Source organism: Tursiops truncatus, chromosome 3 (assembly GCF_011762595.2).
Source record: "Tursiops truncatus isolate mTurTru1 chromosome 3, mTurTru1.mat.Y, whole genome shotgun sequence".
Taxonomy (NCBI): Eukaryota; Metazoa; Chordata; class Mammalia; order Artiodactyla; family Delphinidae; genus Tursiops; species Tursiops truncatus.
In genome coordinates this window covers 159,747,925-159,763,954 of record NC_047036.1, presented here as the reverse complement: position 1 = coordinate 159,763,954, position 16,030 = coordinate 159,747,925, and the positions used below count along the sequence as shown (strand labels likewise).

The window sequence follows — 16,030 nt, the reverse complement described above, 5'->3', positions numbered from 1 at the left end:
TGGTTGGGGAACTATATCCTGCATGCATGCCGCAACTAAGAAGTCTGCGTGCCACAACTAAGAAGTCCGCATGCCACAACTAAGAGTCCACATGCCGCAACGAAGATGCCCTGTGCCAAACTAAGACCTGGCGCAGCCTAAATAAATAAATATTTTTTTTTAAAAAAGAGCTTACTACAGACCAGGAGTTCTCAGCCAGGGGTGAGCCTGCCTCCAGAGGGTGTTTGGCAACATCTGGAAACGTTATGGGGCATCAAACTGGAGACACGGTGCTCCTGGCATCTCATGGGTGGTGGCCAGGGATTCTGCTCAGCACCCTACAGTGCACAGCACAGCCCATCACAGAGCAGGCTCTGGCTCCAGTGTAGCTGAGAAACCCTGGGGTGGGCTGAGAATTGTTTACTGCCCTACTGGCCTCATCTCTCTCATCCCCACCACAAACTCATGATGTTAGTGCTTGTGATAGCGAGATCTGTAGTAAGAGACATACATGTGTTGGAACTTCCCTGGTGGTGCAGGGGGTGAGACCCCATGCTCCCAATGCAGGGGCCTGGGGTTCGATCCCTGGTTGGGGAACTAGATCCCACATGCATGCTGCAACTAAAAGTTCTCATGCCATAGCTAAAAGCCCGCATGCCGCAACTAAGACCCAGTGCAGCCAAAATAAATAAATAAATATTAAAAATAAAAAAAGAAATATATATTTGTTCTTAGTTCACTCTTCCTGGCACAGAGCTCCTAAAACCGTTAAGAGTTCCCTAAGTGATGAGAGCAATAAAGATGTCCTGTTTGGTTAATTTTTTTTTTTTTTTTTCCTGCTGCATGGCATGTGGGATCTTAGTTCCCTGACCAGGAATCAAACCCGTGCCCTCTGCAATGGAAGCGTGGAGTCCTAACCACTGGACTTCCAGGGAATTCCCCTGTTTTGTCAATGAGGTAACTTTTGGAAAGCACCTTAGAATGGGGGCTGGTTGCCAGGGGAACCAACCACATGATTAGAGGGTTGGAACTTTCAGCCCCACCCCCCTACCTCAGAGGAAGGGAGAGGGCCTGGAGATGGAGTTCAGCTGGGGAGAGTAGGGCGCTTGGGAGGGCGAAGCAGCATATGCTTGGGAGGGCGTAGGACAAAGCATACATTGTCCTATGCATCTCTTTCATCTGGCTGGCTGTTCCTGAGTTATATGCTTTTATAGTAAACCGGTAATCCAGTGAGTAAATGGGGTTCCTGAGTTCTGTGAGCTGCTCTAGCAAATTAATGGAACCCAAGGAAGGGGTCATGGGAACCCCTGATTTATAGCCAGTTGGACAGAAGCACAGGTAACAACCTAGACTTAAGATTGGCATATGCAAACTATTTTATATAGAATGGATAAACAATAAGGTCCTACTGTAGAGCACAGGGAACTATATTCCATATCCTGTGATAACCATAATGGAAAAGAATATTAAAAAAAGAATGTATATATATGTATAACTGAATCACTTTGCTGTACAGCAGAAATTAACACAACATTGTAAATCAACTATACTTCAAAAAAAAAAAAAAAAAGATTGGCATCTGAAGTGGAGGGCAGTGCTGTAGGATGGAGCCCTTACCCTGTGGAATGCGATTCTATCTCTGGGTAGGTAGTGTCAGAATTGAGTTGAATTGTAGGACCCACAGCCGCTCTCCAAGAATTGCTTGGTGTGGGGATAACCCCACCCACGTGCTGGAATTGGGTGGTAGAATTTTAGTACTTCAGTCACCCCTCGCTTCGGTATCCACAGGAGATTGGTTCCAGGTTCCCCCCCTCTTCAGATAACAACAGCTGGGGATGCTCAAGTCTCTCATCTAAAATGGCGTAGTATTTTCATATAACCTACTGCACATCTTCCTGTGTACCTCAGATCATCTCTGGATTGCTTACGATACCTAATAGAATGCAAATGTTATATAAATAAATAGCTGTCAGCTCAAGGCAAATTCAAGTTTTGCTTTCTGGAACTTTCTGAATTTATGTATTTATTTATTTATTCTGCACTGCACGGCTTACTGGATGTTAGTTCCCCAACCAGGGATTAAACCCGGGCCCCCAGCAGTGGAAGCATGGGGTTCTAACCACTGGACCACCAGGGAATTCTCTGGAATTTTTTTTCAAATATTTTTGATCTGTGCTTGGTTGATTCCTGACTATTATTATTTCCACCTGTCACAGGAGGAAACTGAGGCACGGGGAGCCCAAGGAGCTTCCCTGAGACCTCACAGCTCATCAGTAGCAGCCTGGACCCAAAATGCTTCTTCTTTATTCCTTTCTATATAGTGAGACATTTTTAAGACATCTTCATGCCTTAGGTTTTCTTTTTAGCTAGAATAAGGCAGGACTATAGAGACAGTAGAGGAAAAAGCTCATTCACAGAACCTTCAGTCACATCTCACTGAGCCTCCAGGTCCCCCTCTGTAAAAAGGGACAAATTCTAATTTTTTTAAAAAATAAATTTATTTATTTATTTTTGGCTGTGTTGGGTCTTCGTTTCTGTGCGAGGGCTTTCTCTAGTTGCGGCGAGCGGGGGCCACTCTTCATCGCGGTGCGCGGGCTTCTCACTGTCGCGGCCTCTCCCGTTGCGGAGCACAGGCTCCAGACGCGCAGGCTCAGTAGTTGTGGCTCACGGGTCCAGTTGCTCCGCGGCATGTGGGATCTTCCCGGACCGGGGCACGAACCCGCGTCGCCTGCATTGGCAGGCAGATTCTCAACCACTGCGCCATCAGGGAAGCCCCCAAATTCTAATTTTTAAAAAAGAGTTTTGAGGGAGCTTCAAGGATGGCGGCATCCACGGCACTGACTCTGCAGGAGAGCCCCAGCATGAAAAAAGCAGTGTCGCTGATAAATGAAATAGATACAGGAAAACTTCCACGATTGCTCACCCCAATTCTTCAAAAACTTCACCTGAAGGCTGAGAATAGTTTCAGTGAAGAAGAGGAAGAAAGACTCCAAGCTGCATTTTCTCTAGAGAGACAAGATCTTCACCTAGTTCTTGCAACAATATCATTCATTTTAGAACAGGCCGTATATCACAACGTGAAGCCAGCTGCTTTGCAGCAGCAGTTAGAGAACATTCATCTTAGACAAGACAAAGCAGAAGCATTTGTCAATGCTTGGTCGTCTATGGGTCACGAAGCAATTGAAAAATTCAGGCAGAGGATTCTCGCACCCCACAAGCTGGAGACGGTCGATGGCAGCTTAACCTTCAGATAGATGGCCCACTCTGCCCAAGCAAAACTAAAATCTCTTCAAGCTGTGTTACAGCTAGGAGTGAGCAATGAAGAGTCGAAGAGCCTGAAGGAAGTTCTTGTGGAATTCAGTCACGAGGAATTGTTTGATTTCTATAACAAGCTTGTGACCATACAAGCACAGCTGGCTTCCCTTACAGGATGTTCTCCAAGACTTGTTTCTCTATATACTCCTGCCACCTTATTATTTTGCACTGAAGATAAACGGCCAGTTGTGTTTTCTGAAGGATCCATTAGCTTTCTTCTTGTAAATTATGTGGCTTATTGCTTCTTATCACAGTAACGGCCAAGGAAGATCATTGTTCTGAGTACAGATGTTCTAATACACATTCTCTAGTTCTGTGAGCCAACAGCAAGCAATTGTTAAGAACACTTCTGTTTTAAAGGAAACAAAAGTGAATATCGGATTGTTTTTACTGTCCTATTTTTGCTTTATTGCCTGACCTTTTTGTTTTTTACATACTTGATGATACTTTTATGTATCAAGAAGGGTCCATGGATACAAAGTGTAATGTGTACCTTAGAACACAGAACTTCATTAATTACAATAATAAAAATAAGAAAGTAGCCACATTCAAAAAAATTTTTTTTATTGGAGTATAGTTGATTTACAATGTTGTGTTTCAGGTGTACAGCAAAGTGAATCAGTTATACATATATCCACTGATTTTTAGATTACTTTCCCATATAGGCCATTACAGAGTATTGAGTAGAGTTCCCTATGCTATACAGTAGGTCCTTATTAGTTATCTATTTTATATATAGTAGTGTGTGTATGTTAATCCCAACCTCCCACTTTATCCCACCCACCCACCCCTTACGGGACAAATTCTACTTGAGGTGCAATGAGAGGGCTTCTTAGAAAGGAAGATACCTCCAGCCAGCCCTGGAGGATCTGAAACAGCAGGCTAGGGTCGGAAGCTGAGTGAGGCCCCCACAAAGGGGACTGGGACTGCACTTGTCAGAGATACCAGCCCAGGTAAGTTCCCAGATGGCTCCTGCCCAAGGTCTTGGCTGGGCCAAAACTACCTCTGTGGGAGGGTGTGGTTCCTGCCTGTCTGGCCTCCATTCCATCATATCGGGTTAAAACCACAGCTCTCTCCCACAACTATTTTCCCTTTGTGGACCACCCTCCACTTCTTCTCATTCTAGGAGGTTTGGAGAGAGGTGACACCACCCTCTGGCCACCGGAGTGGGCATGTGGGACTCAGGCTTCACAAATCAGAGCATTCCTTCTTCCCCAACCATAGTGATTGGCTCAGGGACTGGCCTGTGACCCGAGCCAGCCAATGAGAATCAGCCATAGACTTTGGGGAATTATTTGGAGGAGAGGTGTTCTCTTTCTGCTGAGCGGCTGAGTTGGGAGGATATCAGCCAGCAACCACCTATCTTTGCCACAGCAAAAGCAAAGTGGAAAGCAAAGCAAAGCTACGTGGTCAAGAGAGGAGGCTGACGACACTGGGTGAGCACCTGAATCTATACCACCTGAAGCACCTGAAGCTATGCCTAAAGCATACCAACATTTGGGCTCAAGCTGGACTGAGGTGTGATTTGACTGTCACTTATCACCAAACAGGTCATGACTGATACAGAACTCAAGTGGGACAGAACCAGGCTCTGTGAAGTTCCAGATGTTGGCTTTCCTCCCTCACCTTTAAGGGTAACCCAGGAAAGTGCGGCACTTTAGGAAATAAGGCTGTGGCGTCAGCCATGTGATCAGAGCAGGAACAAAGTCACACGAGCCATCCATGTGTGGGGCACCCACCTGCAGGTCCTGATGGGGAAGCACCTACCTTTCCCCCACTCATCTTTGCCCCATTTACCTGTGGACTGTGCTTCTCCCACAGAGCGGGGATGAGCCTCTGGACTGTCTTGTACTCCACTGGAATCTCATACACATGCAGGTCCACGCTGTCACCGAGCCCCAGCTTCTCCAGCTCCTGGGAGCAAGAGCAGAGGAAATGTGGCATTAGGTCAGGGCTGCAGGGATAACTAGATCCCTGGGGACAGAGTGACCTATCCTCAGAAGACAGGCGGGGTTCCTGACTCACTGCAGAGCGGGAAGGCACATGCGCTGGCCTATCCCAAAGATCCTCCCTCAGCCCCTTCCCCACCCCCTCTCTCAGCATCTCCGTGGGCAGCAGCATGATACCATGGCCTCTGAGGCTAGTCTCCTGGATTTGAACCCTGCCTGTGGGGGGAAGGGCAGTGACTTGGGCAAGTCACTCAACCTCTCTGTGCCTCAGTTTCCTCATCTGTAAAATGGGGATAATAAAGTACTTACTTCACAAGGTAGTTATAACAAATGAAGGAACTAATTCACGCTAAAGAGTTCCAAGCAATGTTTGGCATACTGTAGGGACTCGAATAATGTTGACTACCATTACTACTATTATTTTTGTTGTTTGTTATTACGCTCTCCCTTTGTTACACCTGTTAAGAATTATTTATAGACTTGGTGCATGGTAGATAGCAGGGTCTCAACATATATTTACAGATGGACCCAACTCCTTAGGGAGCCTCTAACCATCTCAGGAATGAAGGGGTTTAAGAACATCATGAATTATAAACAAAAATGGGCTATGATGACCCCAAATTTCATAGCAGCACTATTTACAATAGCCAAGACATGGAAGCAACCTAAATATGTCCATCAACAGATGAATGGATAAAGAAGATGTGATATATATATAAATGGAATATTACTCAGCCACAAAAGAGAGTGAAATAGGGACTTCCCTGGTGGCACAGTGGTTAAGAATCTGCCTGCCAATGCAGGGGACATGGGTTCGAGCCCTGGTCCGGGAAGATCCCACATGCCGCGGAGCAACTAAGCCTGTGCACCACAACTACTGAGCCTGCGCTCTAGAGCCTGCAAGCCACAACTACTGAGCCCACGAGCCACAACTACTGAGCCCACAAGCCACAACTACTGAGCTCACGTGCCACAACTACTGAAGCCCACGTGCCTATAGCCTGTACTCCGCAACAAGAGAAGACACTGCAATGAGAAGCCCGCACACTGCAACGAAGAGTAGCCCCCGCTCGCTGCAACTAGAGAAAGCCTGCACGCAGCAACAAAGACCCAACACAGCCAAAAATAAATAATTTTTTTAAAAAAAGAGTGAAATAATGCCATTTGCAGCAACATGGATAGCCCTAGAGATTATCATTCCAAGTGAAGTCAGTCAAGCAGAGAAAGACAAATACCATATGATCTCACTTATATGTGGAATCTAAAAAAAAATGATACAAATGTACTTATTTACAAAACAGAGACAGACTCACAGACCCAGAAAACAAACTGACGGTTATCAAAGGGGAAAGGGCAGGGAGGGATAAATTAGAAGTTTGGGATTAACAGATCCACACTACTATATACAAAATAGATAACCAACAAGGACCTACTGTACAGCACAGGGAACTATATTCACTATCTTGTAATAAACTATAATGGAAAAAATCTGAAAAAGAATATGTATACATAAGTACATACATATATATGTATATATAAATATATATCTGGGAAAAAAGGGCTATGATGGATCACCACATGCGTACTTTTCTGGGGAAACACGGATGCTTTCCTCAGATTCTCAATGTGGCAGAGCCCATGACTGGGCCTCCTTCCCCCAGATGGCCCACAACCCAGAGCACAGCAGACCCAGAACCAACTTTCCCGGAGGAATGATGATCCTGGCAGCTCTGGCATCCAGGGGTGAGCAGAGACGTTCAGGGATGAAGGTTTCAGCTCAATATCAAAAACTGAGCATTCTTCATGGTAAAATTAATACCCCAAATAATGATTATCGGTCAGGCTGTTTCATATTATTCTCAGATCTCATGCAGTAATTTGGACATGCTACCACTGGCGGATGTTACAGAGTTCTATGGGCAGGTCCCAGGCGAAGCAGTTTTTGCATCTGGCCGTGCCGAATTCACTAGAGGTGAGCTCTTTTTTTTTTTTCTTTTTTTTTTGGTCACGCTGCGCGGCTTGTGGGATCTTAGTTCCCCGACCAGGAACTGAACCCAGGCCCACGGCAGTGAAAGTGTGGAGTCCTAACCACCGGACCACCAGGGAAGTCCCTAGAGGTGAGTTCTTGCATCTCCTGCAGCGGCTGCAGGATTTCTTTCTCTGGTTGCCTTGACCTTGCTATACCCACGCTATGCCAAATCTGTGCCCCACTGACTGCAGTTGCTCTGGAGAGTATCCGATGCCTGGAACAGCAGGTCTTTCCTCACTGATAGCTAATTCCAAATTGCTCCCCAGAGAGGTCACCTGGAGACAAGGACATCTGGAGGGTAGGTGGGGCGAGGCAGGTGTGTGTGCGGGGGGGAGTCTCAAATGCCAACACCAGGATCTGGGACCCCAGCCCTCTTGCTAAGCCCAGTTACGTGTGACATCAGGAAGCCCTCCCCGCCGGACAGAAGAGGGCAGAGCGCAAACCTGCTCCCCAAACGTGGTGCACGGCGAGCTGCAGACACTGATGGGTAGAGGGCTGGGGGGGAGGGTGGTTATATTTTGTGTGAGATCTATTTTAAAAGACGCTAAAGAGAAAACTTTGTAAACTATTTAATTTCTCCCACAATCATTTTTCTTAGTCACTAATATTTTTATTCTTCATGCTCCTTTGTCTTCTCAACTCCCTGGAGTGTGGTGGTGGGAATCAGAGGGGACTTTCTTCAAGGGTTTATGGATTCAGAGACGAGGCAGGCCTGGTGCTCGCTGGCACACAACCATGATTCCTACCTGACCGTATTGTTTTTTACACCATTGAACCCCTGAGAAGCGCTGGAGGTTTTAGATCTGTGCTCCCTGTTTCCATTCCCGTGATTTTATCAATATTCACCCTGTTTGTGCACGCTGCACGCCCGGAGTGATTATTCCGAATGGCCACACATTAAAAATAATAGGAGGTTATAGACCACTGTTTGCTTGACGCTTGTTGGATACACCCAAGTTTTGTTTTGGCAAATTGATTTGGAGATCAAGCCCCACCTCCTCCCCAGCACTGCCCCAGCCTCCTGTCCCCCAAGGCAGCATCTAAAATCACAACGCAGGCTTTCCCTGCTTCCGCTCTGCTGTGGCTCCTGCCACGCTCAGAATAAAAATCTTAACTCCCCACCATAGCCCACGATGCCCTGAGGGGTCGGGATGCTGCCCTCCTCTCCCTTTGTCCCCCTTCTGCTCACTTCTCCCAACACAGCCTCCCACATACCAGACTCACTCCTGCCTCAGGGCCTTTGCACTGGCTATTCCCTCCACTTAGAATGCTCTTCCCATCACTTTCCAGTCAGTTGACTCCTTAGCCTTCATGTCTCAGCCTCCCAAGAAGACATTCTGGATGCCCAGCCTGCTTTACATGCTCTCTTGGTCCCACAGGTCAATGTCTTGGCCACGGCCCAAGATGTGCACACATTCGGTGCTGGTGAATGTCGGCTGAACAAGTGAGCAGTTCAAGCTTGGACTGAGAACAAATACAGACCCAGGTGAGCCTGGGCAAGTACCCGACCCTCCTGAGGGTGCCTTGTTTTTCTTAACTGTAAGTGGGGGTTTGGACTCACTGCTGGCTGTGACCGCTTTCCTTTTCATCCTTTCCTACATTTAAAAGTAGCTCCTAACTATTTGCAACAGCTGAAGTATCCATCACTGGATGAAAGAATATAAACAAAATGTGGTCCATCCATACAGTGGAATATTACTCAGCCATGAAAAGGAATGAAGCACTGACACATGCTACAATGTGGATGAACCTTGAAAACATCATGCTGCATGAAAAAAGCCAGACACAAAAGGTCACATATTATATGACTCTGTTTATGTGAAATGTCCAGGACAGGCAAATCCACAGAGACAGAAAGCAGATCAATGGTTGCCAGGGGCTTGGGGACTGGGGATGGGGAGTGACTGCTAACGGGGACAGGATTTCCTTTTTGGATGATAAAAATGTTCTGGAATTAAATAGAGGTGGTGGTTGGACAACACTGTGAATGTAATAAATGCCACTGATTTGTATACTTTAAAATAGTTTTATACTATGCAAGTTCATCTCAATTTTTTTAAAAAGGAAAAAAGCAGCTCTTAATTGCATGGATGGTGGAGGGTAGGAATCAGGGGTGGAGCCTCTAGAGCCAGGTGACCAGGTTTGTTCTCCCTCCCCTCCCCTCACTCCCTGGCAGGGTGACCCTGGGTAAGTCACTCAACCTCTCTGTGCTTTAGCTCCCTCATCTGTAAATGGGTGAACAGTAGTATCCATGTCATAGGGAGAAAAAATAAAACAATAGAAGAAACTAGAAAAAATAAAACAATGTTAAATTATATTTTAAAACATTAATGTGTTTCCTTTAAAAAAATCCAAAAAAATCCAAAAAAAATCCAAAATTTCTGCCTAATATGGCATAAGTGAAAAAAAAATAGATAAAATGTGTAAAATAACAGTTTTCAGACGTGGAGTTGAGGAGTCAAAGCTGAGGTTCTAGAAAGTGTAAGAAGGCTACAGTTTGCAGAGTGGAGTCGTGGACAGGAGGTACCTGGGGGGAAGAGGAGGTAGGGGGAGGGAGAGGAGGGGGGAGGGGAAGGGGAGGAGGGAAGTAGGTAGAGAGTGTGTGTAGAGAGGGAGAGAGGAAGAGAGAGGGAGAGAGAGGGAGGAAGAGAGAGAGAGATCAATCTAGAAGTTGATCCAGAGATCTTTTGAGAGTCCGAGGACTGATGGGTTTACACGCATGCAGAGGCCAGGGACAGAGCCACTTGAAAGGAACAGAGGGAACAAGCCTCCGAGCTCACACCAGGTTGGAAATACTTGTTCCCACCAGCCAGAGTGGAAAAACTTCACAAGGAAGTGGAGAAAAATTAGCCCCAGAGCGGATACTGCTCTGGTTCTGCCTAACAAAACTGAACAGCAAGGCTGGAAAGGAACTGTTTCCAGTAGCTTAATTGTATCCCAGAACAAAGATCAAGAATATTTTGAGGAAATACAAAAGGATACAGCATGCCACAAGGTAAAATTCACAAGGTCTGGCATCAGTTGAAACTTACCAGGCATGCAAAGAAGCCAAAAACTACCACCCATAATGAAGAGAAAAATCAATCAATAGAAACAGGACTGGGGGCTTCCCTGGTGGCGCAGTGGTTAAGAATCCGCCTGCCAATGCAGGGGGCACGGGTTCAAGCCCTGGTCCAGGAATCCCACATGCAGCGGAGCAACTAGGCCCGTGAGTCACAACAACTGAAGCCCGCATGCCACAACTACTAAAGCCCGAGCACCTAGAGCCCAAGCTCCACAACAAGAGAAGCCACTGCAATGAGAAGCTCGCGCACCGCAACAAAGAGTAGTCCCCGCTCGCCACAACTAAAGAAAGACCACACGCAGCAACGAAGACCCAATGCAGCCAAAAATAAAATAAATAAATATTTTTTAAAAAGAAAGGAAAAAAAAAGAAAAGAAAAGAAACAGGACAAGGGAATTCCCTGGTGGTCGAGTGATTAGGATTTCAGTGATTAGGATTTCATGCTTTCACTGCCGATGGCCCGGGTTCAATCCCTGGTCAGGAAACTAAGATCCCTCAAGCCACGTGGCATGGCCAAAAAAAAAAAAAAAAAAAAAAAAAAAAAAAAGAAATGAAATGAAGTGAAACAAAATAAAATCTACAGAGTAAATATCCACTTCCAAGCCCTCCACACACACATAATTTGCAGGAATTTCAAATTCCCAACTGCCTGGGCAGGAGGAAGGACCCAGATATGTGAAGGCACCCAATCTGGGGTCCTCCTCTTTTCCCTTAAATGATGAACTGTGTTCCTTTATCAGGATCTTGAACATGTAGGGGAAATGGGGATACACAAACTTTTCATTTTTAAGGAAAGTGGGGACTTCCCTGATGGCACAGTGGTTAAGAATCCGCCTGCCAATGCAGGGGACACGGGTTCGAGCCCTGGTCTGGGAAGATCCCACATGCCGCCGAGCAACTAAGCCTGTGCACCACAACTACTGAGCCTGCGCTCTAGAGCCTGCGAGCCACAACTACTGAGCCCACGAGCCACAACTACTGAGCCCACATGCAACAACTACTGAAGCCCACGTGCCTATAGCCTGTGCTCCGCAACAAGAGAAGACACTGCAGTGAGAAGCCCGCACACTGCAACGAAGAGTAGCCCCCGCTTGCTGCAACTAGAGAAAGCCTGCACGCAGCAACAAAGACCCAACACAGCCATGGAAAGCAGTGAAGCATTGATTCATGCTACAGCAGGGACGGACCTTGAAAATGTTATGCTGAGTGAAAGGAGACATAAAAGGCCACATTCAATTATGTTTTCAAAAGTGAAAAAGAAAAAGTGAGCACTTGGCCCAAAGAGGCTAAAGTCAAACACACTTGGCTTGGCCTTCCCTGGTGGTGCAGTGGTTGGGGGTCCGCCTGCCGATGCAGGGGACGCGGGTTCGTGCCCCGGTCCGAGAGGATCCCACGTGCCGCGGAGCGGCTGCACCCGTGAGCCATGGCCGCTGAGCCTGCGCGTCCGGAGCCTGTGCTCCGCCAACGGGAGAGGCCACAGCGGGGAGAGGCCACAGCGGTGAGAGGCCCGCGTGCCGCAAAAAAAAAAAAAAAAAAAGTTCCTATAAAAGGGTTTCATCTTCAAAGAATTCATGGAAAAGGCTCTGACAAGTACAGGTTTCTGGTAACTGACTATAGTGCTGAACTGAATGAATAAGCATTTTCAGAACTCTAATGGGAAAGTGATGAATTCATAAAAGTGCTAACAAAAGACCAAGATGAAAAACAATTAATTACATGGGACTGAGTGAACTGATGAGGATGATTATAATTTGTGTGACTTTCTGTTTGAATAAAAAAATAAAGTTAAAAAAAATGCATTTCCAAAAAGTGAGCCTGAAACCAAAAAGGGAAGAAGTGCTCAAGAATGATACAGGAGCCAGCCTGAAGGGGCTGCCACGGGCCAAATCCGGGACAATTTGAACATCAAAATTAAGAGAGAAGGATGTAATAACCTATACAGGAAAAGAATCTGAAAAATAATAGATATATGTATATGTATAACTGAATCACTTTGCTGTAGACCTGAAACTAACACAACACTGTAAACCAACTATACTCCAATATAAAATAAAAATTAAAAAAAAATTAAGAGATTATCATCTGTTGAAGACAGTACCCATGAGTCCACGCAGATACAAATAAACTCACAGAAGGTCTTAAAAAGTGTCAAAGGTAAGATGGAACTAGAAAACCATCATTTGGCAAGCATCATACTAAAATAATAACTGATTCAGGTGAGACTCACCAGGGGATGCTAATATGGTCTCAAAGCATCTCTTTACAGGGTCTCAAAGTATCTCTCTATGGATGCTTTCTCATCACAAAGGGCAAGAGAGTAACTTTGCAAAGAAGAAATCCATCAGACCTCACCTTTAGCAAGTGATCAAGGTCAATGATACCAAGAATGAGACGCAGCAATATAACCAGTGCCTCCTGATATGATGCACGGAGAAGGACACAACGTTACTTCTGTGGGATTCCTGCCCCCAATACACACACAGCCTCCATCTAGTCATGAGGAAACGCTGGAGGAGCCACCCTGACGGACACTCTCCGAAGGATTGAGCAGTTCTTAACAAACATGTCATGCCGTGAGACACAAAGGAAGACTGAGGAATTTTCCAGACCACAGGGGATTAAAGAAATGGGACAACTGAACCCTACATATAATCTGGAACTTTCTTCTGCTGTGAAGGACATTAACAGGGTGGTTGGCAAATCTGAATAAGGTCTGTAGATTATAGAATTGTATCAATGTCCAATAAGCCTGATTTTGATCACTGTGCTGAGGCTGTGTTTTAGGAAACACACGGTGACTTATTTAGGGATAGAGGAGTATCATGTCTGCAACTGACCCTTAAATGACACAGAGCACGACAGTTCCTCAAAATATTAAACACAGAATTACCATAGGATGCAGTCATTCCACTTCAGGGTCTATACCCACAAGGACTGAAAGCAGGACCTTGAAGAGATATTTGTAGGCCCATGTTCACGGCTGCATTATTCGTAAGAGCTAAGATGTAGACGCAACCCGAGTGTCTACTGACCTATTAATGGATAAGCAAAATGTGGTATATACAGCTTGCGACCAGGCAATGGGATATATATCAACCTTCAAGAGGAAGGAAATTCTGACACATGCTACAACACGAATGAACCTTGAAAACATTATGCTAAATGAAATAAGCCAGGCGCAGAAGCACAAAACTGTATGCTTGCATTTATATGAGGTCCCTAGCGTAGTCAGATCCATAGAGACAGGAAGGAGAATGTGGTAGCTGCCAGGAGCCGGGAGAGTGAGGAATGAGCAGTTAGTGTTTAATGGGGACAGGGTTTCAGTTTAGGAAGATGAAAAAGTTCTGGAAACCAATGATGGTGATGGCTGCACAACAATGTGAAGGTGCTCAATGCCACTCAACTGTACACTTTATAATAATGGTTAAGGTGGTAAAGCTTATGTTATATATATTTTACCATAGTTTAAAAAATGACTTGGAAGTCAAAAAATGTTTAAACTATATTTATCTACCTACCTATTTATCTATAGAGAAAGAGCAAATGTAATATAATGTTAACACTTGGGGAACCTGGGTGTGAAAGGACTTCTTTGTCTTCCTCTCCTGCCGTGGCTGGGAGGAGAGATCTCCAGCAAAGACATCTCAGCATAAGGTAAATAATCTCATCTATCTTTACATCCTGTCAACCACGACCCAACTTTTTCTTACCCTCCTGTCCCCCACAGCTTGAAAGTTCCCTGCCCCCTCCCGTTTCTTTTCCGCATGGTCCTGGCAGTGCTTTCTGGCAACATGTTGAAAGTCCAGTAGTGAAAAGAATCCATCCCCCAGGTTAAGTGAGGACTTAAAAGGATCATCTTTATTTGTTCAGAGTTTCACTCAGGGAGTTATCCCCAAAGCTGTCCACGGGACAGGCCACCCATATGCCCAGGCAAGTCAATTTGGTGGAAGAATCTCTATGGGCAGGGGGGGTGGGGTACTGAGGATGCTACTAACTCGGTTAGTGACCAAGCCAAGGAACCCTCTATACGGCGCAGTAACCCTCCCGGTGGCCACCATGACATCTGATACGCCAAGGTCGGACCCCCAGCTCAGGGCAGCAGCCCCGCCTTATGGATCCTGTCTCTCTGCCCCTCTCCCTTCACCCAGCAGAACACGCGCTACATGCTGAGCACCACTGCCCGCCCAGAGTAACTCAAGGGTCTCTCCCACTGGGTGATGTTTACCAAGCATTAGTGGGAAGAATTGCCCACATCGACTTTTGACGGTAGGAAATGACCTGGTGCCACCAGGGAGCCATGGAGTGAGTCACCTTCTTGTCCTAACCTTTCCTCCTCATGTCCTCTGGGTTCCCACCTACCCCTCCCCATCTGGGGGAAAAAATAAACTAAGAAACCCACCATCAAAGAAATACACACACCCCATGGCCAGCATCCCCACAGAGAGGCGTCCACATGCTCGCTAGAGACCCTGAGAGGGGCATCCTTGTTGCTTTACTCTTGGGGAGCAAACCCTGAAGCCCCCGGTGTCAGTGCCAATGGGAGGAGGGGTGGGTCGGGAAAGGAGACAGTTGTCCCCCCGCCACACACACACACACACACACACACACCAATACAGGGTGAGGAAAAGCAGCCGGTGCCAGAGGAACACACCATCCCATTCATTTCTTTGCAGCTTGAGACCAGGCAAAACTCATCTGCGGTGACGGAGCTCAGGAAGCAGCTGAGGAGCGATGGGGGGCGGGGGGTGGGGTAGCAGGAAAGAATGTTCTGGGTTGATGGGAATCAACCACCTTGATCGAAGTATTGGTGACATGGGCATAAACACTTTTCACCAAAGTGATGGGGGCACTGAAGATCTGTACATGTTTTTATACAAATGATTCCCCAATTTTAATAAGGGCAATGGTGGGGGAGGAGCAGCTGTACCATTCATCTGAAGTTAAGAGAAGCAGGTGGCCCGTAATCAAGCGAAATTCTTGGCCTCTGACCACTTTCTGCTCCAAAAGGACTGGACAGTCCTCCTGGGGGGAGGGTAGCGGCGCACCCCAAGTCCCACGACAATCTGCAGCCAGCACAGCCACCAAGCACAGACTGTGAAAGTAACGGGGCTTGTGCGCCCCAGACAACACATTGTCTACACCCCACCTACCTGACAAGACCCTGCCGCGCGGCTGCGTCTGACCGATTCCCTTGACCCCATAACAAAGACCCGCTTTGTTCCCTGGTTAATATCCTTAGCAGGTCTGTCTAGACTCACTGTGGCAGTAATTGTCCTGTGACCCGACTCCTCCTTGCCCCACTTGGGCAGAGAAGGCTACAGTTGGCCCCAAGCCAACAGAGTCCAAGCCCTCAACACCCACCTGAGCCTCCTAGGGCGAGAAAGACCCGCAGCCAGCATCCCACTCCCGCCACCCAAGACCTGCGGGGAGACGGGACACTTGAAAAATGCAGTCCCTCCTGTGTGGGGTGCCAGGGGCAGCGGCATTTTTTCCTGGGAAAGAGGAAAGGAGGGGTGCCCCTCTGTCCCCAGAACTCCCACCTCCAGAATGTGGCTGGTGGGAAACAGTTCACTCTCTGCTGGGGCGCCAGTTCACCCAGGGCATGAAGAAGGAAGGTCAGATAAGAGAGAGAGGAGAGAGACATAAATAGAGAGAGAGAGAGAGAGAGAGAGAAGGAGGTGGGGGAGGGAGAGA

General features: G+C 46.8%; 2 protein-coding genes and 1 pseudogene across 6 annotated transcripts in view; 1 reads left to right on the top strand and 2 right to left on the bottom strand.

The window, feature by feature from the left end:
• GDF15 (growth differentiation factor 15) overlaps positions 1–5,206 on the bottom strand; it is a 43,051-nt gene extending 37,845 nt beyond the window's left edge. Inside the window, exon 1 of the mRNA XM_073803074.1 lies at positions 5,092–5,206. The gene's annotated coding sequence lies outside the window, so the exon portion shown is untranslated. The remainder of the gene's footprint in view (positions 1–5,091) is intronic.
• The window catches only part of LOC101336175 (pyroglutamyl-peptidase 1), a 42,221-nt gene that overhangs the window by 21,865 nt on the left and 4,326 nt on the right, over positions 1–16,030 (bottom strand). For all 5 annotated transcript variants that reach the window (XM_073803075.1, XM_033853956.2, XM_033853955.2 and 2 more), the window contains exon 3: positions 5,092–5,208. In XM_073803075.1, coding sequence (XP_073659176.1) covers positions 5,092–5,208 — 117 coding nt within the window. The remainder of the gene's footprint in view (positions 1–5,091; positions 5,209–16,030) is intronic.
• Positions 2,799–3,551, top strand: LOC101316410 (COMM domain-containing protein 10 pseudogene; annotated as a pseudogene).